The 22678-nt window shown below is 40.5% G+C and overlaps 1 protein-coding gene across 1 annotated transcript in view; it reads right to left on the minus strand.

Moving 5' to 3' along the window:
• The window catches only part of LOC139465034 (uncharacterized), a 58244-nt gene that overhangs the window by 19260 nt on the left and 16306 nt on the right, over positions 1-22678 (minus strand). Inside the window, exons 2-5 of the mRNA XM_071246708.1 lie at positions 8250-8794; positions 6951-7098; positions 2998-3134; positions 2139-2274 (exon numbers count right to left, since the gene is read on the minus strand). Of these exons, the coding sequence (XP_071102809.1) occupies positions 2139-2274; positions 2998-3134; positions 6951-7098; positions 8250-8570 (742 nt within the window). The 5' untranslated portion in view covers positions 8571-8794. The remainder of the gene's footprint in view (positions 1-2138; positions 2275-2997; positions 3135-6950; positions 7099-8249; positions 8795-22678) is intronic.

Consider the following 22678-nt stretch of genomic DNA (forward strand, 5'->3'; position numbering starts at 1 on the left):
TGTGTGGAAACATAAAATGTGACAATGCTTGTCGAAAGAGGCGACTAGCGGTATCGCGTGGTCAGGCTCGCTGAATTAGTTGATGCATGTCATCGTATCCCAACTGCGTAGATCGATGATCATGGTGTCAATCACTGGATTGTCTGGGCCAGATTCGATTATTTACCTGCCGCCTTCATGTAGCTGGAATATTGCTGAGTTAGGCGGTAAACAAAAAAACAAACAAACAAATTAATCATCAGGTAAATGAACTAAACGACCGGATCATTTTGACATGACACGTTACCATTAGAGATAGCTACAATAACAGCATCCTTGAGAGGAACATAATTCAGTTATCAATAATGCTACAACCTTATAGCCATGGTCCTCTGAGCACATGTGTGCAAACCATGTTTTCTTCAAACGTGATTCAGCTTGACAACAGGTTCTGATCCGTAATTTAATAAATGAATGTTTCATTCTTGACACTGAATCGGATAGAAACGTTCAATGCTTCAAATATCTCTTGTGCAATCACACAAGTGTCATCTCTAACGCTGCATCAGTGATGGTGGAACAAAGGATCGCACAACGCCAGGCTGTGAGAAGGTTTTAAGTGTCAGGGTAATGAAGTTACAAGAGAGGAACATTTTATTAACATTGCCTTGTGACAACCATCTGGTGAAGATATGGTTAACACAAGTGCTGAGTGATGGGGCAACGGCTTTTCACACGGACTTAAAGCTAGTAGTGTAAAGTGATCATCGCCTTGGCCGAGAACGAGAACCTGCTATCGCCAATTCCGACACGGTCTGAAATTTCTAGTCTCAGAATGACAGGGTGGTATTTGATGACAGAATTCAGCGTTGCGATTTTTTCACAATTCAAAAAATGGCACAAGAGAGTGAAAATCCTTCAATCTAAAAGTATGCATATTCATATAGCACAATTCCCTATTTACAATTTCTAGCTTCTAAAGGCAAGGCAAATATAAGCATTCACTTATTTTCCTTCATTCCGAAACAATCGTCTCTGTGAAAAGGACTGGCTGCTATACCAGTCTAAATGGACTCTTACTGAACTTTATTTCACTTTAAAATGCCTTAAGGGTGCTTTTAACAGGTAATTAAAGGTAGCTGTCGGACTTCAAGTGGATTTTACAGTATAAAACTCTTCTTCTATTTGTTTAAATATAATTGTTAAATTTACAGTAAAGCAGTAGGATTGCTTTCTAAAGCGCCAAAATGTACAGTTTGCTATAAAAAAAACAGTTCACCTATTCCATATAAGAACAAAATCCTCATCATGAAGGGAACATTCTGTACACAACTTCCTGACCAATTGGAAAAAACGCGACCTCACTTCCTGAGATAAATTATATTTTAACTGCATATCAATAATTAATCAATGAGTCACGTTGACTATGGACTGATTAGATGAACTCTGTGCCTGAAACACACCAATACAGGGGAGTCAAGGGGTCAGGCATACAAGTTGGCATATCCAGGAGCCTGACCATTGTGTCAAAAGCATGCAGGGCATGACGGGGACATTTTGGACGCAACTGCAACACCAAAAATCTACCTGAACATCGACTACAGGATAAATCACAGAATATATGACTATAAAAATGAAACTTATGAATGGCCAGACCATAAGTCGTGTTTACGTATTTCAAACAGAAATATCCAAACACTAAGTAATATTCTGGAAGGTTATTTTTCTCAGTCTGAAAATGAAGACATCTCCAGGATTCTCTCTATTATTCCCTTTTGCAAAACCAAGAACAGGCAAAGCAACCCACGCTTGTCGTAAAAATCAAATATGTTTGTCGTTAGTAGTGACTAACGGGATCGGGTGGTCAGGCTCGCTGACTTGGTTGATGCATGTTATCGTATCCCAATTGCGTGGATCGATGCTCATGATATCAATCACTGGATTGTCTGGTCCAATCACGATTATTGACAGCCCCCAGTCATATAGCTGGAATATTGCTGAGAGCGACGTTAAACAAACAAACAAACAAACGGTGACAAAAAGTGGTGTTTTACGTTAGTATTTTCACACATTCAAGATAATAATCATTGTCATTATTAGCTAGTAAAAACATGAAAAGGGGTCTTCAGTTTTAAAAACAGGATAAAAACCGGCTGTACCTGGAATGGACATGGACATGCGCACAGCGACTCTGAGTGGCATATCCGGTGTGGTTTTGGGGTGGCAGTATTCAGTGTTCATCAGGTTCAGATTGGTCACTACCACGCACAGCTCGCGGCCATACTTACTCTTCAACTGAAAAGGAGATAAGTCAGATGTTATGTTTGATTGTGCCGATGAACCATGCACGGCTATTGTCACTACCGATGACAGAACGAGTGTCACTGGCACAAATTACGTTATTTCTAATACCAAATAATTGATACCAGACAACTTTACTGTTGTTTCTACAAGCTTTTGATACATGGAGGAGAACGAGGACGATGATGATGTTTTAAGGTCATATTTCTATCTGTTATAAAAAAAATATTTTTACCCCGAATAAACTTTGGAATCAAATGTTATCATCGGCTGTATATAGTTATAAAATGCTATAAGTCTAAAACAGATATTACTGTTGCTTTTATAAGAACAGTTTATTTGTTTTATGACGTTGGAACATACCTTGAATGTTTAAACGAATGTATGCATTTGTGCCCTTAACACGTTCAGATGAATACATTTTAAAGATAAAACCGAAAGAAGCTCTTCAACTTGTGGTTCAAAAAAAAAAGAATGTTAAGACAATCTTTTTCTTATATGTATTTTTTCTCATTACCTTCCCACATTCTCACATTCCCACATTCCCATATTCCTATTATTTAACATCCGTGTGTGAAAGGCCATAGCCTGCTTTCTGGATGAACGTACTCTATGTGAGGGAATTGTTAGGTCCCTACAGAGATTGGAAGGTATGGAAAAGGGTGTTACATTTGAAATATACCAACCATGAGTGTTTTCTAGACATAGATTGATTACCTGTTCAAATGTGATGTCAGCTGAGCCAGTTTTATCCTTCAGTTTGGCACCAAACCACTCAAATATCCTGTTACCAGGGTTCCAGCCATAATTCTTGAGCAGGTTGGGTAGAAGACTGCAGTAGCCACATGTATGATCTGGAACAAACAGCCACATGTAGGTATTATTTGAGGGTTAGGGTTAAGGTTATTCACATATTCAGTAGCCACACGTATGACGACATGGAACGAACAGGCCATTGTTGGTGTTAGGGTTAGAGTTAATCACTAACATCATTGGCCACACGTATGACGGCCTGGAACGAACAGGACATTGTTGGTGTTAGGGTTAGAGTTAATCACTAACATCATTAGCCACACGTATGACGACCTGTAACAAACAGGCCATTGTTGGTGATAGGGTTAGAGTTAATCACTAACATCATTAGCCACACGTATGACCACCTGGAACAAACAGGCCATTGTTGGTGTTTGGGTTAAGGTTAACCACTAACATCATTGGCCACACGTATGGCGGCCTGGAACAAACAGGCCATTGTTGGTGTTAGGGTTAGGGTCAGGGTTAGAGTTAATCACTAACATCATTGGCCACACGTATGACGACCTGGAACGAACAGGCCATTGTTGGTGTTAGGGTTAAGGTTAACCACTAACATCATTGGCCACACGTATGACGGCCTGGAACAAACAGGCCATTGTTGGTGTTAGGGTTAGGGTCAGGGTTAGAGTTAATCACTAACATCATTGGCCACACGTATGACGACCTGGAACGAACAGGCCATTGTTGGTGTTAGGGTTAGGGTTAGAGTTATTGCTTCGCTTAATCAGGAAGCGTCAGTAGCCACACGTTTGATTTGGAAAAATTAGGTACCCTGAGTCATTGTTAGCAATTCATACTAGCTATTTTAATTTAGCCCAGGATGTCTGAATTTCGCCCACATGTGTGCTGTTCAGTATAACGCATACTATTGCAGCCACAGCTTTGCATTGATGTAGGGATGTCAAATGAAGTACAGCAATATAGAGAAACAAAGCCAGATGTTAGCGCTTACAATTTAATAACTGTTGGAGCTTGGGAGCGAGTGAGTATTGCTTAACTCCGTATCAGCAATCTTGCAGCCATTCACGGCAGGAGCATGGGAACACCACCGTTTACACATTCCAGGTTTTGAGTACTAACTTTGAATGTACTATTTCAGTATACTGCAACTGACTTGAAGTGTGAAAAAATGGTTTAATCTGACAGTCAAGAGTTATTTCGAAGAAATTCCTGTTTTCCTGAAACTTGCTATAATATGCTTGTTTAGTAAAGATGTGAAACCCTTCATAAAGAACACATTACTTCTTTCATAAATATTTTTGCGGGAAAACGTAGCTTAGGATACAATTGAAAAGAAATATATTTATTCTTAAAATAGTTGATTAATATTTCAATACATATTCATGAGGACATCTCCTCAAATTAAGGTCGTGATTCACATTTTTACGTGCATTTTCATGCACGGCTCACAATTTAAATGTTTACTTGTTTGTTAGGAGCATGATACTTTTTAATGTGAACAGCAAACAATGAATGTTTAGCCAGCAGGTGCTCATGAAACCACTTTTGTTTTAACCTTAAATAACGCTTACGTAATGCCACGACTTGCTGAAAAACAAGGTCTACGTGACGTGGGCATGTTGCAGACAGAAATGGCGCAAAACGAAGTCCCAATACATTTTAATGTTCATCGAAACACAATATCACCTCTTTGGAGATATTGTCTACAGCAGGACAATATATGACTTGCCACGGGACGGTCGTCAACCTAGGACGTCACTTCAACAATACAACCATATTCGGTTGGTGTATCTACAGAATCGACACCAAACAGCCACATCAACACCTCGGACAATTCCTGGGTTGAGACAAATCAGTGGCATAACCGTACGCAGCCGGTTGAGGGAGGACTACTTCCGGCCCGACCTCCACTGATGCGCCCAATTTTGCTTCCACGTCACGCATAGCTTGGCGTACACAGCATCCGAGGTTCGGAAGACAAGACTGGGACAGTATACAGTTCACAGATGAGTCCAAGTTTAAACTTGACAGCTCTGATGGTCGTGCAATGGTCTACAGGAGAACGTTTTAGCAACACCTGTGTTACTAGACGTCGTCAGTTTGGGGGTGGAAGTGGAATATTATGGGGTGGCATCAAAAGTCACGGGAGAACACAACTCATCCTTGTTAATGGCAATTGGCAATGCGTACGCTACCGGGAAGACGTCGTTGGGGATCACGTTTAAATGCAGAGGCGTAATGTCAAATTACAGCAGGATAATGCACGTGTTGTAACAGACTTTCAGAGGCAGCATAGCATTGCTGTTTCTCAAGACATCTCCCCCCTGGAACATGTCTGGGATGAGATGGAACGTCAAAGGGTTCAAAAACTCTTAATAACAATTAGCTTCCCGGAAAAAAATAATTGCTTTGGCAACTTTAAACTCCTTGTTTGTGGTTGATGGCCAACCCACAATTACGGTAAGGAGTCAGTGAGTGAGTTGGGTTTAACCCCGCTTTTAACAGTATTCCAGTTATATCACGGTGTGTCAGCTTAACGTGGGAGGAAAGCCTGAAGTGATGCAGGTCTCAGACGTTCATCACTTCCGTCAAACCTACGAGCACCCGTATGATGCTGACAAACCTAGAAACATAATCGGGGCGAATCGGGATTCGAACCCACAATCATAGGTTTCTGGCGTGCCCAAGGAACGCAACTCTGCACAGTGAACCGCAGCGCCTTAAACAACTCGGACACCCGCGCCCCTTATTCAGTGTGAGTTTAAAATATCTATAATATATTATAATTTTTTCGACAGTTCAGTCCAAAAGGAAACTTTTAAGTATAAACAGTGTTCAAGGTAAAACGGAGGTCATATTTTAACCATTATTAAATGTCAAACTTTGCCTGTCAATTATGAAATTACTTTAGATGGCTAGGGAACCATTTACACTGTATTGAATCCCATGAGGCTTTCTCTTCAAAATATAGAAGTTCGCGCTATTGACTTTCTGAGTAACGGTTTTAAACACCCCTCTGCACGTTAACCCCGATGGCAAGTCTAGTGGGTGTTGCTCTCTCTTGGACAAAACTAAAAGAGAGTTTTGAAAGGCAAAACATTTGTACTTTCCTGACTGAGAAGGTTTATGTGATGTAAAGCAATAAAACAGTCTGGTGATAAGTGTCCCGTAGACTTTAATATAAGATTTGATCATTAGAAAGTATTGTTTTGTATGAAGTATTGTTTTGTATCTATGGTTTTGTGTATTTGATTCTAATTTATGGTATCACGTGTGTCCAAAATTTTGTGTATTCGACTCACTGAGTGAGTATTGTTTTATGCCGCATTTTGCAATATTCAAGCAATTGACGAGCGAGGGTTTTAACCTCCACGTTGCCTCGCCGCCATGACTGTTTTGTTTGTTTCCTATTTAACGCCGCACAAAGCAATATTCCAGCTATATGACGGTGGTCTGTAAGTAACGAATCTGGATCAAACAATCCAGTGATTGACATCATGAGCATCGATTTACGCAATTGGGATACGATGACATGCGCCAACCAAGCTAGCCTCGTTAGTTGCCTCTTACGACAAGCTTAGCATATGCATGGGTTTCTGAAGGCCAACTTACCTTCCGCACTCCCTACAGACGCTTCATCCAATAGACCACGGAGGCGGTCTTTAGGCAACAAGGAAACACTTATGAATTTCTTTTTATGAAAACTGTGTGAGTGGTGAGTGCTACAGGCAGAGCAGGTCATACTTACCCTTTATATGGTTCTACTTGATGACCATGAATATTCGCAAAAAAATAAAAAATTATGATTGCATGTAACAGAAACATATGTTCATACAATGTGCCAAATGCGGTTCCATTGTAATCAAATACTATCTGGCTTTGTGTATTCTCACCTAGAAATATATCTGCAAGATTTTGTCCCAAGAAGTCTTCGATCTCGTACCAACGGTATCCGACAGCGACCAGACACGCCACCATGGCTCCAGCGCTTGCCCCTGCCATCCGACGTAAGTTAGGGAGAGCACCAATTTCCTCCAGGTACTGAAACATGGTTGAGCAATACATTAGGGGCCAACCACTTGATAATGCTGAAGGTGTGTGTCTGTTTGGTGGGGGGGAGGGATTGCTCGGTATTTGTGGAAATATTAATTTGCTCTCCATACGGCTGAAAAAAATAATTTGACCTGAGGTTTGACAACAAACACAATATTGACATGCCAGATGTTCTAAAAAAATGTTTTTGAAAATAGATGTCTTGAAGCTCAGGCTATTTAATCGTGGGGTGAAGTCAAATAGGTTTTATTGTCGCGTTCAAGATTATTTGACTTATATAAGTGAAATGCATGTACGTGTCAGTGTGTGGCTGCTTGTACTCGCTCACACAACCTTTGAATACTGTAGGCAACATTTAACATTTAAGCAACACTGCTAATGAATACACAATGCCATTTGAAAAGTGGTCAAATGTAATAAATGTTATGTTTGGGAAAACTTTTGGGGAAGAAAAATACGAGAAATTGTACTTTACTAAGAAAGTGTTATCCCGAATATAATATTTGTTATATTTGACCACTTTCTAAATTTGTACCATTGTAAATAGTTTTAACTGTAACTTCCCCTATACAAACTTCCGCGGTGATCAAATCAACATTTCCAATCAGAGGTTATTATTATAAGGGTAACGCTATTTTTCAGGGCATTATCATTTGCAGAAGCCCGAGGTCTTCCATTAACTGCCCGACGAAGGAGGGCAGTTGAAAAGAGCGATGGCTTCTGCAAATGATAATGCCCTGAAAAATAGCGTTACGGTTATTATAGCTAAAATGGATGGAATTTGTTATCAAATAAAAAGAAACAACAATATCGATTTTGAAACATTTACTGCAATCAATACGAATGTCACTGACCCACTTTTACAAATATGGAAACGTCATAGAACAAACCACATGACGTCACTATTGAACGTTACGTCACCTATCCCTATCCTATGACGTGATAATGGCCCGTCGTCAAATAATATGAGGGCATTATCAACTTACAGTGGCCCGCTAATTTCTGTTAACATGCGGGCGTTTTTATGATAATTCTATCCATTTTAGCTATAACGATGTAAAACCTCTGATTAACCAATCAGCAGTGGATCCTCTACAAGCAATGATAGAATTCCCTGCATACACTCTTAAAAAAATTACCTTTAGTGCTCCACAATGCGCAAGGCCCTTGTTCCCTCCCCCCTCGAACACGATGTTCTCGAAGGGGAACTCGTAATCCTTAGGGTCAACACACGAAGCCTTGTGGTCCACCTCGTCAAGACTGGAGGTATTTCGGTCAATTCCTGGTCGCTTGGTGCCGCCATTTGTAATATTTGAATTGCCCGCCCCATCGTTGTGTTTGTCGCGCTGGGATTTGTTTACAACGGTCTTATCTCTCCTCAGACGTGATTCAATGTATTTATGACGTTGTTTCTGAATTTTCTCCTTCTCCGTTTCCTCACTGGAGTAAGCGTTCCCCATATCCCCAGCTTGCGGACGAACGAAAAACAGGAGCGGTGGCTTTTGTCGTTATCCAATCACTTGCTCACGTGACATCTATAATCTACTTACGCTACGCTGATAATATTCCGTTTGGTGTCATTATGACCAAGAGAAGCAAAGTAAGGCTGTGTCAGTGTAGTGTTTCCGTGTTTAGTGCTGTTGCCGCGCCTTCCGTGATAAAGGTTTCAGACACGTGGGCCAGTCTGGAAAGATAAAATAGGTATGAGAGTTCAAAGGTCAAAAGCATTTGTGGATACGACAGACAAGGCACATACCATACCTGTGTAGACACCAGCCGTATCTGGAATTAGATCATGTTGCCCTTGTGACTAGCCCTTGCCCAAATAGGAATGTCAGATATCTTAACGCCCATATCTTAACGTGGGGCGGTCGGGTAGCCTAGTGGTTAAAGCGTTCGCTCGCCACGCCGAAGACCCGGGTTCACTTCCCGATATGGGTACAATATGTGGAGCCCATTTTTGGTGTTCCCCGCCGTGATATTGCTGGAATATTGCTAAAAGTGGGGTAAAACCACGGGTGGAGTGGGTAAGGTGAGGGGCTTAGCCCTGTGATTCAAGCGTTCGCTTGTTACGCCGAAGACGCGATTTTGATTTCCCACATGGGTACAGTGTGTGAATCCCATTACCGGTGTCCCCCGTGATATTGCGAGGACTCTGCGTAACAGCGTAAAACCTTATACACTCACTCACTCTTATCTAGGGACATACGTGGTCGAGTTACGTCCCTTAGACGTGCCGGGATCTGATCGTTGTTTCCAACACAGATTCGCTCCTGCGTGGGTAACATATGCGTTCTTATAGGTTTCACTTTGGATTTTTTTATTTCACCGATAAGCTGGAGCGCCCAGATGTAACAGAAGTACCGTTCAAAGTGGCGTGAAACCAAACTCATTCACTACCTTGACTTTTCACATATAGAACCTCCTCTTGGTCTTGTTTAATCCCCGCCCACGTCATACCAAAAGATGTTAAAAGATAGATCTTGTTGTTAACCTGTCTGGCGCTCGGCATTAAGGGGCTAAAACAAGGACTGGTCAGCTTGGAGTCACTATTCTGTGTCTGAGTAGGGTATTCATGTTAAACTGCGGCATAGTATCTCAGTGGGCTAGCACTTTAAGATCGGCATTTGTCTGGACTAGTACAAGCACACACACACACACACACACACACACACACACACACACACACACACACACACACACACACGAGCGCGCGCGCGCGACACACGCACATACTCACACACACACAAACGAGCGCGCGCGACACACGCACATACACACACAATTTACTAGATAAAGTTGTGTATTTGGTACGAGTCTTTTATCAAATATCAAACATATATATTATGAACTGTTTGATTGGCATTCTAGAACTTGATTATTGAATAAGAAAACATAAATAACGGTGTAAGAATCTACATTAAAACGTCGTTAAATGCAATAAACGAACACTTGTTATCCATAAAGTTGTATGTTTTCTTATATTAGATATCATATTTTACCGAACAGTCTTGAAAAATAATTTGCAATAAACAGCTTCAAACGATCCATACAACTAATTAACTTATGCACACCCATATTACAAATACTGAAAAGGATTTCAATGATATCAAGCTCCTTTATAATAAACTGTAAATTCTGGCGATTATAGTAATCAAGATCTGTAGTTCCATGATGCATTCAATTATTTGTCAGTCCCTATTTCTTTACAGCAGCATGCATTTGATAGTCTACACGAGTGTTTCAATAACCAAATCTGTTGGGTTCCATATGCTATGTTAGTTGCAATGATAAAAGGAGGGGACGATCGATAACACAAGTACACTCCTGGCAGTTTAAACACGTTTGGTAAACTATTGCGACCTTGAAGGAACGATATGCTGATCCCATAGGTATGGCTTAAAGTGCCCATATTGAGCAGCTGTAGCAGAACACCACAGAGCATACATTACACATCCTCCCGAGGCAAGTGAGTGAGTGAGTGAGTGAGTTGGGTTTAACGCCGCTTTGAACATTATTGCAGTTATATCACGGCGTGTCAGCTTAATGTGGGAGGAAAGCCTGAAGTGATGCAGGTCTCAGACGTTTACCACTTCGGTGAAACCCACGAGCAAGGGTATGGTGCTGACAAACCTAGAAACATAATCGGGGCGAACCAGGATTCGAACCCACAATCATAGGTTTCTGGCATGCCCAAGGGACGCAGCTCTGCACAGCGAATCGCGGCGCCTTAGACGACTGGGACACCCGCGCCCCTCCGAGGCAAGTGAGTTAACTGACTTTAAAAGTCTAGTTTCCCTTGCCGAACTTGGCTGGAATTCCTGGGCTCGATCGTAGCGTCACCTGTGGCTATTACGAGTTATGTCCCTTCTATGCCTCGCCTATGGACCAATCAGATTCAACCTCTTGCATTTGCTTCAAATAAATTGGCTGCGCCCAGTCAAAACTCATCGATAATCAAGGTCTATATTGTGATAAAACGGGTCTTACATAGCGAAGTGCAACAAAATCTCGTGAGCAGCATCTTCATTACAAATATGAAAAGATTTGAAACATATGTGTTAACAACGAGTTGGCGGTGCACATGCTATGCAAATCCTGCAATCGACCAAAATCTGCATCACAGTTTACGAACAGGATTTCGATTTCGTAACACGATTTTATTTGGACTATGCATAGACTCGATAGTCCAGCCAAAATGTAACTCCATAATACCAGCCGAGTTCAGCAAGTGTGGAAACTGGACTTTTATATTCAGTTAACTCTCTTGCCTCGGGAAGATGACATTACAAGATATGACAATTGATTTACCATTGTCTACACTTGGGTTGTAACTCAAAAAGTAGCAGCTGCAAGATATATGAGTTTGTTCTCACTTTAACTCTGGGTGAGCGGTATGATCCAGCCAAGCCTTGTAAATCTGAACCACATTGCACCTCACATCACCTTATTTGTAAATCAAAAAACAATTTGTTTCTATTTCTAACCTTCTTTAGCGTTACGATCATGACTGGGTGCGTTTACCATTTTGAGTAGGCGCTGGGGTGAGTTCGAATTCAGTATCATAGCGTGTCAGCTTAAAGGAACCAATCGACCGATGCAAAACGGCTGGATGACTTTAAGTAACACGTGACATTAATACGCCACAGCGGAATTGCCGTTCTTTCAACCACACCAGTGTTAAATCTACCATTTAAGACATGTGTACAAAAGTGTGCCGAAAATGACGAGAAAATAGAAGCCTCGTTTGGGGATTAAGCAGCGGTTGGGATGAGGGCTCAATGACTACCTTTACTGTGGGAGAAAGTCTCAAAGTGACGCAGGTCATAGTCTTTTACCATTTTCGGATGTGATGCTGACAAAAACTAAAGATCATGATCCAGCTGGTAACAGCTGAGACAATTTGATAGTGAGTATGGTTTAACGCCGGTTTTAGCAATATTTCAGCAAAATCACGACCCACCAGAAATGGGCTTCACAGACTTTATCCACGTGGGGAATCGAACCCGGACCTTCGGCGTGACGAGCAAACGCATTACCTACTAGGCCACCCCAGCGCCCAAAACGTGTTGATAAGAATGTGTATGTTTTAGATAGTCTTTGAATACTACAGGTCAGTAACACACAGACATGCACAGATATCACATTCATTCCTGTAGTTACCGCTCAAAGTGGCGTAAAACCCAACTCGGATTTGACCAATATGAAATATATACCCCAACTTTCCATGATACCTGTTTCATGAGGGCGTGTGTATATTAAGATCATAGTGCAACATGTTAATAAGTCATCATGTCTCCAAATGTGTATAATATTCCCGTATTGTATAATAATTTCTGTTTGGGTAATGGTAGGATAATATGAGTTTGCAAGGGACTGCACCAGATAAAAGGTGTCGTGATAATGATAATTAATACATTGAATTCTGTCTGAATGCTAATAAGTTGAAATACAAGTTTGCTTAACAAAGAAAAAACAAGTTTAACAAAACAAATATACATTTGTGAAAGAGATAAGGTTAGCGTACTAAAGATATTCGTTTAAAAAACAAACAAGCCTCTTGTTCATACAACTTTTTGTCGGCGAACCAATGATAGGTCAGGGTCATCAGAGTGTCAGATCAATTAGTATGCAAAGTGGACGACGTGTACGACCTGCATACGTTTCAGCTTTCGACACATGTACCTGACCTGGTTGTCACATCGGAGGTAAACTCAGCTCGCCCTGCAAGTGAAGAGAGTTGTTTCAACCCGCCACAATATTCGAGCCTCTAAATAAACGAGTCTGGGCCAGACAATTCTGTGACATATTATGAGCAATGGTTCACGCCGTCGGGGTTTAAGAGCACGCATTCAACCAGATCACCGAACCAGACCATCCGGCCCACTTGCCTCTAACAACCAGTAACAGATTGATAGGGGCCCGGGGTATGCATGTTAAACTGCGGCATGGTATCTCAGTAGGCTAGCACTATAAAACCGGCATTAGTCCGTATTGATACAAATGTGCGTGAGATTAACTGACTAACTGAATTATTTCAGTACTCTCTCTCTCTCTCTCTCTCTCTCTCTCTCTCTCTCTCTCTCTCTCTCTCTCTCTCTCTCACACACACACACACACACATAGCTATGTACAAAGAAGAGAAAGGCATGTGTTCTACTTACATGTAGGCCTGTTTATATTCCCCTTCGCTTTGTGTTGCAACTGCTGTATGCATTCCCAATCTACGTACTTCCATTATTGCTATACATTCCACGCACCATGTCATTAATAATACAAGCATTCCTCGCATCAACTATGACAATAGCTGAATAATATTAACCAATGCGTGGTATATGTATAACCCACGACCACCATCAAAAGCATATAGTTGTCCACGCATATTGAGTTGCTCATTCACACAATGGCCATAATACTGCATGGCAGAAATACGCAGTCGTTTTTAAATGCAATCTAAGTGTGTTTGGAATTGCTAGTACAGGTGTGATGTTCCGTCCACCCTCTCCCCCTCCATCTATGAAAGTGTTGGTCCCTTACCAATAAAACCGGCACTGCATAGTGTGGTGTTTTCAATAGGACCAGTGGTAGCATAGACCCCCAGCACTCTTGCTTTCGATAAGGTCATACCATTTGATGTTCTGGGATGGGAGGAGGGGAGAGGGACCAAGGTTCAGAAATCACCCATCCCAATACCTGGGTTTGTAAGATGAGCTGGTTACTGATTTACTTCCCAAGTAGGTTTAGTGAGTGAGTGAGTATGGTTTTACGCCGCTTTTAGCAATATTCCAGCAATATCACGGCGGGGGACACCAGAAATGGGCTTCACACATTGCACCCATGTCGGGATTCGAACACGAGTTTTCGGCGTGACGAGTGAACGAACGCTTTAACCACTAGGCCACACACATACACACACACACACACACACACACACACACACACACCCAAGTAGGTTTAGCACTCACTCTACCACGAATAAAGACTTCAAGGGGCTCGACGCAGCAAACGGTCCCAAGACAAGCTGCACATTATCATTGGGCGGCCTGGCTTGGGGATTTGCCTCTTGCGCCTCATCGTACCCCGAAGTTACATTGATCATCATAATAATCACTGCTATGTCCGGCACAAAACAAAAAACACTACTTTTTGCTTGTCGGCAGATTCATGGGTACAGAGAGTTTAGAACTACACTTGGACAAACAAGTGATGGAGACTGATGCCTAGTATGCACCTTTTAGGTTCAAACATAAGTCATAGATCAGTTTTACTTTCCCCATCAAAATCTGATGAGGAATGAACAACTCAAGGTACATTTCCTCAACACATGTGTAAGGAACACTGAAATGGCAAAAATTACAATATTATTTCTGTTTTTTAAACTTGATTGAAAACATTTTTCGAAATTATTAGATTTGTTTGTGTGTTTGTTTGTTGTTTAACGCCGCACTCAGCAATATTCCAGTTATATGATGTGGGACGGTAAATAATCGAGTCAGGACCAGACTATTCCGTGATTGACATCATGAGCATCGATCTACGCATTTGGGATGCGATACATGCATCAATCAAGTCAGCGAGTCTAACCACCCGATCCCGTTATTCGCCTCAACGACCAGCATACGAAATCATTAGAAAGCCTGTGCTCACCTTACTTCACCTCACCTCACCTCACCTCACCTCACCTCACCTCACCTCACCCCGCCTCGCCTCACCTCACCTCACCTCAGCTCAACTCACTTTACCTCAACTCACCCCGTCATTACGTGATTTGGTTTGGTTTGAGCAATTATATATAATCTGCGTAATCCCTTGGTGTGGATTGTGATTTATTAGAGTGCTTGATGATCATATTCGTTTTGAAAGTAGCCCCGCGATGGAGGATTAAATACAATTTGAAAATCTGATCAATATGTGGCATTTTAGAAGTTGCATAACGTTATCCTGTAAACAAATGCCCCGAAATTTTATATTAAAAGATTATGCGATTACGCAATGAACCGTGTCCAATCCGCGAGTTGCGCAAGCAGGGTCTCGGTCCTCGGGAATGGGGTAATTGCTTGGCATGATCCGTTGGTTGGGTCGTTCCTTAAAGTGCGCACGACATATATATATATATGAGAGAGAGAGAGAGAGAGAGCGAGAGAGAGAGAGAGAGAGAGAGAGAGAGAGAGAGAGAGAGAGAGAGAGCAGAAATAATTCAGTTAATCCCACGCGCACACAAACACGTTTCCAAGGCAACCAGACCTTGCTGCCTATGTTGGAGGGCAGCCGGTAGCACGACACCTGTCCACTATCCACGGAGAGTCTGACCATTATCTGAATGTGTGGTCAACTGGTCAATATATACATGAGGGAGAAACATTCACAGAAAGGCCAGAGATTAGACCAATGGTAATTCCACTGTAATTGTCTAGTCTATGTGATGCTCTTCACTGATGGAGCGACCCTTTCATGTTTTATGCGGCTTGGACTTTAAATCAGTTCCCCAATACGCTGGGAAAAAACAGATTGTCAGGTTTTAAAAATAATTAAATGCGTGCTGGCCATTCAGGATTTTCTAAACAATAATGAGTTGTGGTCCCCAAACATTGCTCTGATATTTAGGGAGGAATCTAAAAAAATCGTTTACCCTCAAAACTGCTTATGTTCTCAGTGGGTAAGCCGTTCCGCTAATGATAGGAAATTTGACCCTTCAACGTAGAGTTGTGATTTTATGGCAGTTTTGTAAAAGCTGACGTCGGATCAGATGTGAGTTTGCAGTAGAAATATAAAGTTCCAGGCAAATAAAAGTGGAAAATTTGAAAATGGGAATTGACTCAAACAGTCAAGGCTGAAAATAGTCTCCTCAACACCGCCAAACTAAATGGCCAAATCACAACTATGGTACAGGTAATAAATAAATCACGATCGAAAACCATTTCTTGTTTAAGCCACCATTAAACGTGGGAGTATAGATCTTTGCCGAAGAGTTTTACTGTGGTGTAACTGGTGAAGCTATTCCTTGAAGCGCTGACTGAAAATATTCACTCGTAAAAAAATATCCCAGATCCCCCCCTCCCACCACACATGAAAATCCAATGGTCGGTCCCCAACGCAGTGTGACTTTAACCTTGATCTGATATAAAAATCCGTTTAGACAAATGTCGAATCACAGTTATCGTTGTTAATCGGGACTCTAAATGAGATTCTTCATATGCAATGTCATTCTTGTCAGTGTAATCGGATGCATTGTCAATGAAACATCACCATTCAAGATCCGCTTACAGCCATATCAGATTGGTTCATACAGCCCCCACTGATTATCAAGATAATTGTGTAAATGGCACTATATTTATCCATGTAAACGACTCTTCGTGTTATCGGCATATGATCGATGTGCACTACAATTAGTATTCTCCATAATGGACTGTGTGTTGGGTGTGCAAAGACTGGAACAAAGTCACAGACAAGGACACAGACTCTGTACCGTCATGTTTGTCCAGTTGGCTGTCTGGCTCACACACGCTTGTGTTCTTCACAATCCACTTTAAAAACCAAACTCCTGTGGAAATGGAAATATACACAAAAGCAACATAACGTTGATCACGTTCGTTTTTATCTTGACGTATGCAAGCTCAATTTCATCTGTTTGTAGTTAAACGTGTACTGTTAGTAGACTGGGCAAAAGATGGGCGTCAAATGCTTTGTGATTATTTTTATATTTGTAACAGAACAGAATAAAATATTGCCTGGAACGTGTTTCTCACTGTCAATAAAATCTCTGAAATGTCTGGTTATTTCCATGCCACAACAGAGACGTACAGTAGTTTGAAGTGGGTTTTCTTTTATAAGTTTGACCTTTGTGTTTACCCGATACGCACTGCAATGCAGCTACCCGTGTTTGTCAAGACAAGGGGTTTGTTTAAAGTTAGTCTTTTCTCTTCTTTTAATGCTTGGTTTAAGGATCAAGGTTTAAGGTGTAGAAATATAATTTGGAAATGAAAAATAACAAGAGAAGAACAGTTTACAATATTTAAAATTCTGTATTTTCCTTTTGACGTTTTGTGAGGTGAGATGAAATGGGTTTTAACATTCAAAATTCAAAATTCGTTCAAAATTAAAGTTCTTATATATTGCACTTATAAATTAAGGACCACATTTATTACCTTTTAGGCTAGTTTTCACAATTTAGAAATTGAATGCGATCGAAATTTTAATATTAATCGCGAATTTAGACAAAAGAAACGTTTGCAAAATGAATATCACTTTGTGTTAATTTGTCAAGCTTATAGAAATCTTAGTTTAATCAAACCTAAATTTTACATCTTTTTGCGTAGTCTCTCTTTAATGTTAGAGCATGGTCATGTTAATATATACCTCCATGCCATTCAGTACATAAGCGCAAACAAAAGTTCCGTTCCTTGATTCGACACAGGGGAATATCTTGATTTGATAAGACTGAATACTGTCAATCGTAATCGTCCTAAAGTAGTCCTCACGTAGCACCAGCACTACAGCAAGTAGAATTGACTGCAATTGGGACAAATGAGACGATAACACAAGAGTAATTTATCATCAATCGGACATTAATTTCTCGTTAGCACTACTCCGACAGAGAAGAAGTAATGAGGAGGTGATAGACGTTCTTGTCGCCCAGTTAAAGGTAGCCATCGAGTGATACTCAAAGGCTGGACGACCTTAAATGCGTCCCAGAGGAACACGTCAAGTGTGACGACTCCCAGTTAAGATATATCATATGCATTGAAATACCCAGGATTTTGTATGCCTTTTTTCCATGGCGGGCCAGAATGCGGGTGTGTTAATAATAATGTTGAACGCGTGTATTTGTTAGATCGTAAAACTCTGATGTAAATTAAATAGCCACGAATCATGTCTTCAGCTAAATAACAATGTTCTTTAAGAGACCATTTCAAAACTATTGTTTTCAGAATAAAAATAACTGTTTCTTGTGAGAGTTTTTACCGTAATGGGCTCGCTTTTGAGCAGAGGTCAGATGGGTCGAATGACATACAATACTAATCTAAACCAAGTTTCTAAAGAAGTACATGAATGCTATTGAATGAGTTTAATGGGATTAAGACCTCTGGCAAAGGCTCAATATGTGAAGCAATTATGCACGTGTATGTATGTTTGTGTGTGCGTGCTTATTTGTTTGTATGAATGTATGTATTTTATTCTGTATGTGTGTGTACATTTCGCTCTATATGTATGTACATTTCATTCTTTGTGTATGTAAATTTCGCTATATATGTACATCTCACTCTTTATGCATCATTATGTATATTTCACTCTTAATGTATGTACATTTCACTCAATATGTGTTTGTACATTTCACTCTATATGTATGTACATTTCACTCTAAATGTATGTACATTTCACTCTATATGTATAAGACCCGTGAAGATTCCGGGGTAGAATAGGTCTTCAGCAACCCATGCTTGCCGTAAAAGGTGACTATGCTTGTCCTTAAAGGCGACTAACGGGATCGGGTGGTCAGGCTCGCTGACTTGGTTGATGCATGTCATCGATCCCAATTGCGTGGATCGATGCTCATGACATTAATCACTGGATTGTCTGGTCCAGACTCGATTATTTACAGACCGCCGTCATATAGCTGGAGTATTGCTGAGTGCGGCGTTAAACAACAAACCAACCAACCAACAACTATATGCATAAACATCTCACTCGATATGTATGTACATTTCACAGGATATGCACATTTCACTCTATATGTATGTTCATCTCTATATATGTATGTACATTTCACTCTATATGTATGTACATTTCCATCTATATGTATGTAAATTTCCATCTATATGTATGTACATCTCACTCTATATGTATGTACATTTCACTCTATATGTATGTACATTTCCATCTATATGTATGTACATTTCACTCTATATGTATAAACATTTCCATCTGTATATATGTGCATTTCACTCTATATGTATGTACATTTCACAAGGTATGTACATTTCAATCTACATTTATGTACATTTCACTATATGTATGTACATTTCCATCTGTATGTATGTGCATCGCTCTCTATGTGTATGTAAATTTCACTCTCTATGTATGTAGATTTCACACTGTATGTACATTTCATTCTCTGTGCCTGTAAATTTCGCTATACATGTATATGTATGTATATTTTAAAATCTGTATGTATGAACATACACATTTCACTCTATATGTATCTAGATTTCACTCTTCTGTCCTATAATGCAACACTGTGTCTGATGTGCTATGCCAGTCCCCAACCGTTATAGAGACGTGCCCGTTCTGTTCCCATAAATATTTCCATTACGAAATAGCTCATTTGCAATCAGATCATATTGCCCTTGACACGCGTACGCTAATAATGTGTTCGAGTAACCACTTCCGTAAACTCTATGCTTCCGAACATCTGGTTTCCATGGTAACCAGGCAAGGCTTAAGGGGAGAAAGGACATTCAGACAGTAAGGGGAGTTGGTTAAGCTTTCAATGAGAGATATCAGAAAAAACACAAGTGATTGCACAGCTCAGCTAGGTGTGTTACAGGTGGGGAGGCTAGGCGTTGTTAACCCTTTCTGGCGTAAATAGGTGGTAGGCAGGGTTAGATTAACACAGTTTTGTACAGTGTGTCAGTGAGTTCAGCATCACATGCATATTGTTTTAAAGGAACGCTCATATGAACTGAATGAATTGATTAACCCAAGTCGTATTTGTAATTGTTCAATTACATACACGTATTGTATATCAATGAATAAATTACCACGTGATTCCAAAATTGATTAATAGTTATGAAATAATTGGTACATAATAAAAATTGCAACTCATAACTAGTAATATTATTCATCTTATAACAAATCTGTATCCAAGAACTAATTTATTCTATACATTGCTCAACTGTAAATGTCTGCAAGGGCAGGCACCAGTAGACAACGCAATGTCACCAATGACCAGTGAGTGAGTATGGTTTTACGCCGCTTTTTGCAATGTTCCAGCAAGATCACGGCGGGGGACACCATCAATGGGCTTCACACATTGTACCCACGAGGTCTTCGGTGTGACGAGCGAATTCTTTACACACCACCCCAATGACCAGGGATCGAGGCAACTAATTTATTGCCACGTATGGTAATAATGAAATTGCTACACGACTACTATTGTTTAAGAGTAATACATAAACATACATTTATATTGTACGTGTTTGTCATAATTGGAATTCGTAAATGATTCAGTTAATATGTGCACGATATGTATATTCTTTTAGGAATTCCCTAGAATATACACATCAAAATGTATTATGATAATAATCCAACTCAAGTCTAGAATGATTAGGCTAAATTTTAGCCGAGGATTTATCCCACATAATCTGGTGAGGTAGAAAGATGTAGACTTGCTTCAAGTCAATACTGACCAAAGTCCATGGGTGTATAGTAATTCTATCCTTATAATAAGCAAGTCACGATAAGCAGACAGGACAAGATCGCCAGTCATTTATAGGGACATCTTGTTCTTATTATATATATAATCCAGAAAATTATGATTTAAACTATTAATCAATGTCTCAGGGACTTGTACAAGCATAGGGAAATGGTTCCAGTTGTGTTCGTGACGGTTCTTATTGCATTGTTGCTATGCTGTAACTTGAATACATTGTGTCACCGTTACTGTAATTCATATCTGTCAATCATTATCAACTGAATTTGCTAACTCATGACGCCGTCTTATCTTGAATCATTCACACTGGTATTGACCCGTCGAGATTCCGGGTTAGAAGATAGGTATAATCGTCATCGCACCCGGCGCACCAGCATATATCAAAGTCTAGTTTTAACAAAACTGCGGGGTCCACTCGCTTGTATCAAAGTATAGTTTTCACCAGACGTTGATCCAGGCTAGTAGACATGACCCCGACAACTGCTTCGATTCGATTATCTAACCACCACATTCATTTAGATCGATATATTACTGATTGCGGTGTTCAACGACATACAAACAAACATTATTATCATACCTCCATGTCAGAATGTCGAGATCTGATTGGTCCACGTGATCTTGATAAAATGTCTCAGTGGGCGAATAAATCCCTTATACACCGCCATGAGAAATTCAGGCTGCACGTGCTTTTCTGAGTGACAAATAAATCCCTTATACCCCGCTTCAAAGCAAAAGGTTGCACGCTTTTTCCGAGTCGATGGAAGTCACGTGACATAGCAAGTTAACCTCAGCTCAATCGAACAGGTGTTTTCTATCAATTTTGAATTTGTTTGAATTGTTTTACAATGTCATATTATAAGACATGTCTGTAAGATATATTCGTTGTAGCAGGATCACTCGGGGTACATGGGGTTTTATGCGTTGTATACCACTCGTCCGGCTCGTGGAATAAAACCTGAAGCAAGACGCATAAAACCCAATGTACACCTCGTGATCCTGCTGCAACTTATAGTATTGCCGTCAGCTCGCACAGTTGTACACCACGACACCACCAGATAACCACGCGTTAGTATCATGGTTTAGTTAGCGTGGAACGAGATTATCCTGAGTACAATGTGAGTAAGATGGTAATGGTTTAAAGGGTGTACAGTGAAACAGTACTGAAACCTGGCTAACCCGAGTGACGCATACTGTGAACATATATCATGTATAACCGGGCGTTATAAAACAGAATAAAATGAATAAATGCAACAAAGAGGTTTGGGTGATCCTGTCAGTCAGACTGGTTAGGCTCATCATCAGCTCAGGGCCCTTGCTCCCTCTACACGCAGCCCAGACAGCGAATAGGACTTCTCCCAGGAAGCGCTGCCAAGTCGAACCCACCCGGAACTTTTCAGACTCCCCAAAACCGCAGCCTTCTGCATTACCCATATTCATATTCATCAGTCACATCTATTTGATGCATTTTGGCATAACTGTAAATTTAATCTTGGTTTTTGTCTCAAGTTGTTCACACAATGCCCATATATATTCCTAACATATTACAATTACGATAAGGAAACACGCTCGACTCATAATCTCTATTTGTCTGTAATTCGTTAATCCTAAAATCAACTATCAACCATCAGTTCAGGGTACGGATAGCCCTATACATTAAAGATGAAAATGGCATTTGTAAAATATAAATCCCCGTTATTTAGGACCTCGTTAATCCACAACCCGCCACACCACGTGATTACTGCCAGGAAAATCAATAAATCATGAAAGAAACATTGCAACGTACCTATAATTCGTTAATCCAGAATTAAGTCCAGACTTCAAGAGGAACAGTTCAATACAGACGAATGTTTCAATGTTATCGTTTCACTAAACCCTCAGCAGTATGAACGGGATCGTTGTGTTTCCCGCGTGGTATTCATGAAACGGGTTCCTAGGTTTAGTACTGCATGATGTTCACGTTTGTGTTCTCTGGACCATATGCAGCACGATGAGTGAACTGGATATGCATTGAATACTGATACGTCTATTATCAACGGTAGCTCATGACCACGGCAGTGGTAAAGGCAGTCATCGAGGGATACACACAAGCTAGAAGGCTTAAAGTAACACGTGACTTATTTACGTTGCAATTGAGTGAAT

The sequence above is a fragment of the Haliotis cracherodii genome, unplaced genomic scaffold, assembly GCF_022045235.1.
Source record: "Haliotis cracherodii isolate W230 unplaced genomic scaffold, xgHalCrac1.p SCAF_17, whole genome shotgun sequence".
Lineage (NCBI taxonomy): Eukaryota > Metazoa > Mollusca > Gastropoda > Lepetellida > Haliotidae > Haliotis > Haliotis cracherodii.